The 5,870-nt window shown below is 39.7% G+C and overlaps 1 protein-coding gene across 7 annotated transcripts in view; it reads right to left on the bottom strand.

The window, feature by feature from the left end:
- The window catches only part of LARP1B (La ribonucleoprotein 1B), a 182,403-nt gene that overhangs the window by 149,034 nt on the left and 27,499 nt on the right, over positions 1–5,870 (bottom strand). For all 7 annotated transcript variants that reach the window (XM_037741735.1, XM_017537657.2, XM_017537656.2 and 4 more), the window contains exons 6-7: positions 3,504–3,647; positions 3,135–3,300 (exon numbers count right to left, since the gene is read on the bottom strand). In XM_037741735.1, coding sequence (XP_037597663.1) covers positions 3,135–3,300; positions 3,504–3,647 — 310 coding nt within the window. The remainder of the gene's footprint in view (positions 1–3,134; positions 3,301–3,503; positions 3,648–5,870) is intronic.

The raw sequence follows: 5,870 nt of genomic DNA on the forward strand, positions 1-5,870 counted from the left end.
AAAAAAAAAAAAAAAAAAAAAAAAAAAAAAAAAAAAAAAAAAAAAAAAAAAGAAAAGAAATGAATATTCTGATTGCTGTTACACCTCAAAAGCCTTATTCATAGTGTCTGGCATGTGGTAAATACATAATATATGTATTAAAATTCTAAAATTTCAGGCTGGGCACAGTGGCTCACACCTGTAATCCCAGTACTTCTGGAGGCTATGAGGGGGTGGATCACCTGGTATCAGGAATTCGAGACCAGTCTGACCAACATGGCAAAACCCTGTCTCTACCAAAAATACAAAATCAGCTGGGTGTGGTGGTACATGCCTGCAATCCCAGCTACTAGGGAGGCTGAGGCAGGAGAATCACTTGGACCTGGGAGGTGGAGGTTGTAGTAAGCCAAGATTGTACCATTGCACTCCAGCGTGGGCCATGAGCAAAACTCTATCTCAAAAAAAAGAAAAACATTCTAAACTTTCGGACATTAAGACATTTGATTTAGTTACAAGTTACAACTGTTCTTAGCTGTGAGATGTGAACTTGCCTGAATCAATAATAAACTGTCCTGGCCGGTCGTGGTGGCTCTCGCCTGTAATCCCAGAACTTTGGGAGGCTGAGGCAGGTGGACTACCTGAGGTCAGGAGTTCAAGAACAGCCTAACCAACATGGTATAAAATGCTGTCTCTACTAAAAACACAACAATTAGCTGGGCGTGGTGGCAGATGCCTGCAATCCCAGCTACTGGGGAAGCTGAGGCAGGAGGATCTCTTGAACCTGAAAGGTGGAAGTTACAGTGAGCCGAGATTGTACCATTGCACTCCAGCCTGAATAACAAGAGCAAAACTCCACCTCAAGAGGAAAAAAAAAAAAATTTTTTTTTTTTTTTAAACCCTCAATCACCAGGCACAGTGGCTCACGCCTGTAACCCCAGCACTTTGGGAGGCCGAGGCGGGCGGATCACGAGGTCAATAGATCGAGACCATCCTGGCCAACATAGTGAAACCCCGTCTCTACTAAAATATAAAAATTAGCTGGGCATGGTGGTGCACGTCTGTAGTCCCAGCTACTCGGGAGGCTGAAGCAGGATAATTGCCTGAACCCGGGAGGCAGAGGTTGCAGTGAGCCAAGATCGCACCACTGCACTCCAGCCTGGTGCCTGGCAACAGAGCGAGACTCTGTCTCAATCAATCAATCAATCAATCAATAAAAATAAAAAACCCTCAATCATTTTGAAAACATTTAAGCCTCGTACTTTAGAATACATTTTGCATCATTTTTCCATAGGTGTCAGAAAAACATTTTAGTGACTTCTCAAAAAGAAAATCAAAACCTTAATCAATCAGCCTATCTATATATTAGAAACCAAATAATACAAGGTGAAAAGCACAACTCCTTCAAAGCTAGATCTCCACTAATCAAAGAATGGTAATAGTAACAAGCCACACTAAATCTGGTGCCCTACTAAGATATACCAAAAACCCTACTGCTAGAACAGCAAAAAAAAGGAGGCATGACCAATGCCTTATCTGACATTTTGATCAGTGTCCTAGGGACATCATGAAGTCCTACCTTAGAGGCTCTGGATTCTACACTGCATGATCAGAAATTTTGTCAACAATGAAGTAGCTCTGCTCCTCCCTCACTTGTATGAGCACACTGGAGGCCGATTATCCTGACATTGGAGTTGCATGTCCACTGTCAGGTCTCAGAAGGGGCTTGGTCTCAGAAGGGGCTTGGCAGCAAAAGTTACAAAAAAGACAGTAATAGTGGTATGAAGTTGACAGCCACATGTCAAGCACTTTCTGCCCATAAAAAGGCCCTTTTCTTCAGTGTTTGCATCAACTGTAACAAAAGAAGCAAGAACAAAATAAACAAGTTGCTCCACACTGTAAGCAAACTGGATCCACCATGAAGGCATTCCAGGAAGGTGCCTGGTTGATGATGATGAAGAAATTTTCTAGTAACAGAGTAGGGTCTACTTTATTTTGGAATAATAGATGATTTTTTTAAAATCTATATTTCAGCTAAATAAATGATTTTTAAATGCTTATGCCCCTTCAAAAATAGCCCTTTTCCTTCACCATGTAAGGATAGAAAAATTTCAAGTTTTAACAAATTGGTTGTGCATATTGCTTGGCAACATTTGGTTTTTTGCCTCTATAAAAACATACTATATAAATAAGCAAAATATCCTGTATAATACTAATACGCATATGGTTTGTTTTTTCTTTCAGAAAATAGAACTAATATTCTCCTGACTTCACATTCAGTACCCAGAAAGCAACTATTATGAGAACTAGAGTATGAAGTCTGAACTAAAAGATAAGATACTCCCTCTTTAATGTGTGTCACAAAGAAGAACGTAGAAGATAAAAAACAAACTTAGAATTCAGAAGTCATTTGCTAAGAAGAAAGTCAAAAGATACCTACCACCATTTTTGTCTTTATGTTCATTTGCAAAGTCTAATATAAACACCTATTTGCAAATAATGAGCCAAATTTTACTTGTTCAATTTCAAGCATATAAGAGTACAGCCGTATATTTATTCATATTATGCAATAGTATTTTACCTAATCTCATTTGAGGAGAAAAATATCTAAATAGTAGAGAAACCAAGATACTTATATAAACATCATAAACTAAATATGAAATTTAAGAAATACTTATTTTAATCATATATTCTAAAAATATATAATCAAAATAATTTTAACATTTTCCAACCTTTAATAATATGTAGCTTTAAAAATATTACAACAGGCTGGGCACAGTGGCTCATGTCTATAATCCCAGCACTTTGGGAGGCTGAGGTGGGCTGATCAACTGAGGCCAGGAGTTCAAGACCAGCCTGGCCAAGATGGCAAAACACTATCTCCACTAAAAATATAAAAATTAGCCAGGTGTAGTGGCATGTGCCTGTAATCCCAGCTACCCGGGAGGCTGAGACAGGATAATCACTTGAACCCGAGAGGCAGAGGTTGCATTGAGCCAAGATCATACCACTACACTCCAGCCTGGGCGACAGAGTGAGAATTTGTCTCAAAAAAAAAAAAAAAAAAAAGTTATAATATATTCATTATCAATGACATTTAAATATGATATTGCAACAGATTTTGCTATCCCATCTGCTTAAATCAAACATCCACTTACATTTGACGCTTAATATACTCTTTAAGCAATGCTTCTTCCACAGGATACACCTGTACACCTGTACCATCATCATAGTAATACATCATACTGGTATTAAGTTCTGTTTGAAATGGTTGATCAGTCCTTTCACCATGTTCTTGATAACCATATGAATAATCAAAGTTCACTTGATGTGAATAAAGAAAAAGAAAGGTAATCACACATTAGAAAAAAAGGCTATTACTATGGCTAAAGTGAACAACTTCAAAGGTTAACAAATATAAAACTATCTATTATCAGACAAAAAAATTAGTTAAAACATAATACAGGATAGCTGCTCTGTTTTTTTCAAAGTTTATCTAATTTAACAAAACAAATATTATGTCATACATCGAGGATTTCCTCTGCCTCGTCCTCTTCCCCGTCCTCGGCCTCTTCCTCGGCCTCTAAAGGAACCTCGGATATTACCACCCTCGCTTCTCACACTGGAAACTTCATCTTGATCATCTCTTTTTTCTCTATCTCGCCTCCAACCTTGTAAAAATAAAAATATTTTTATGTACTCCAATTTGCAAATAAAATAAGATGATTATCTTTATAAAAACATAGTAGCCACCTTCTTCCACACTTCGTAACTAATTAATAGTCCCAGGCATTTTTCAGATGGATACAAACTGAAAAAGATCCAACAGGAATTTATCAAAAATATCTCTAGCATAAAACAGACCTCAAAAAGTATTAGCATATAAATAATACATTCTAACAAGTATAACAACATACTAGAAAGATAAAGAGATACTTTTATTAAGATTGCTGTTAAAGATTCAAGAAGTTCCAAGATTACTAAGTTTGTACTACATATTTCTACCAAAGTAGGTAGAAATTTAAAAAAAAAAAAAAGTTTGTACTACATAAAACTTCTAAAAAAACACGTTTCACAAAATATCTAAGGATGGTTCTATTTATTTAAGTAAACGTCATTCCTTATAAAGTAAAAAGGAAATGAAAACACAAAACAAATTTAGAAAAGGTATCTGAAGCAAAATGTAGAAATTCTATATGGAGTACACATAATAACTCATACCACGCCCTCTCATGCAACATGCACACACACACACACACACACACACACACACACTCAACTCACTCTCTCTCTCTCTCTCTCTCTCTCCCCCCCCCAAACAACTTCACATTAGGAAAAATGTCTAAAATACAATCAGGGCAACAAAATGCAAGTGGACAATAAATACACAAAACGGTGCCTACCAATGGGTCAATAATCATAAAAGTCCGGGCGAGTGACTCAGGCCCGTAATCCCAGCACTTTGGAAAGCCAAGGCAGATGGATAACCTGAGGTCAGGAGCTGAAGACCAGACTGGCCAACATAGTAAAACCCATTCTCTACTAAAAATACAAAAAACCATAGCACACACTATTTGGGGGCTAAGGGAAGAGAATCACTTGAACCTGAGAGGCAGGGGTTGCAGTGAGGAGAGATCACACCACCGCACTCCAGCCTAGGCTACAGAGCGAGATTCCCTCTCAAAAAAAAAAAAAAGAAAAAAAAATCATCAAAAGGCTCACACTTGTGATAACAGCACTTTGGTAGGTTGAGGCAGGCAAATTGCTTCAGTGCAGGAGTTCAAGACCAGCCTGGGAAACATGGCAAAACCCTGCCCGTACTAAAAATACAAAAAATTAGCGAAGTGTGGTGGCGCCGGTTGTGTTGTCCCAGCTACTCGGGAGGCGGGAATGGGAGACTCTCTTGAGCACCAGAGGTGGAGGTTGCGGTGAGCTGAGTTACTATGCTCAAGGCTAGGAGAAGGGTGAGACGCAATCTCAAAAAAAGGTAATCATCATCATCATCATAAAAAGAAAAAGAGCCAGGTGCAGTGGCTCAGGCCTGTAACCCCAGCACTTTGGGAGGCCTAGGCAGGCAGGTCACTTGAGGTCAGGAATTCAAGACCAGCCTAGCCAACACGGCTAAACCCCATCTCTACTGAAAATACAAAAATTAGCCAGGTATAGTGGTACGTGCCTGTAATCCCAGCTACTTGGTAGGCTGAGGCAGAAGAATTGTTTGAATCTGGGAGGCAGAGGAGGTTGCAGTGTGCCCAGAACCTGCCACTGCACTCCATCCTGAGTGACAGAGCAAGACTTCATCTCAGAAAAAAAAAAGAAAAACAAACGGTGCTCAGCCTTATTGACTATGAGAAATGCAAATTAAGATAATGAAAGGCTCTTTACCCCAGTATAACTAAATTTTAATGTCTCTAATATGAAATGTTCAACATTAGCCAGGCACAGTTGCTCACACCTGTAATCCCAGCACTTTGGGAGGCTCTGGTGGGCAGAGAGAACTTGAGGTCAGGAGTTTCAAGACCAGCCTGGCCGACATGGCGAAACTCGTCTCTCCTAAAAATACAAAAATTAGCTAGGCATGGTGGCGAGTGCCTGTAGTCCCAGCAACTCAGAAGGCTGAGACAAGAGAATCACTTGAACTCAGGAGGCAGAGGTTGCAGTGAGCCGAGATCTCTCCACTGAACTCCAGCCTGGGCATCAGAGTGAGACTCTGTCTCAAAAAAAAGGGTACACATTAGTGAGGTTGAGAATAGATATATCTACTTTGAAAATCAACTTGGGGCCGGGCGCGGTGGCTCAAGCCTGTAATCCCAGCACTTTGGGAGGCCGAGGCAGGTGGATCACGAGGTCAAGAGATTGAGACCATCCTGGTCAACATGGTGAAACCCCGTCTC

The sequence above is a fragment of the Cebus imitator genome, unplaced genomic scaffold (assembly GCF_001604975.1).
Source record: "Cebus imitator isolate Cc_AM_T3 unplaced genomic scaffold, Cebus_imitator-1.0 Scaffold105, whole genome shotgun sequence".
Classification (NCBI taxonomy): domain Eukaryota; kingdom Metazoa; phylum Chordata; class Mammalia; order Primates; family Cebidae; genus Cebus; species Cebus imitator.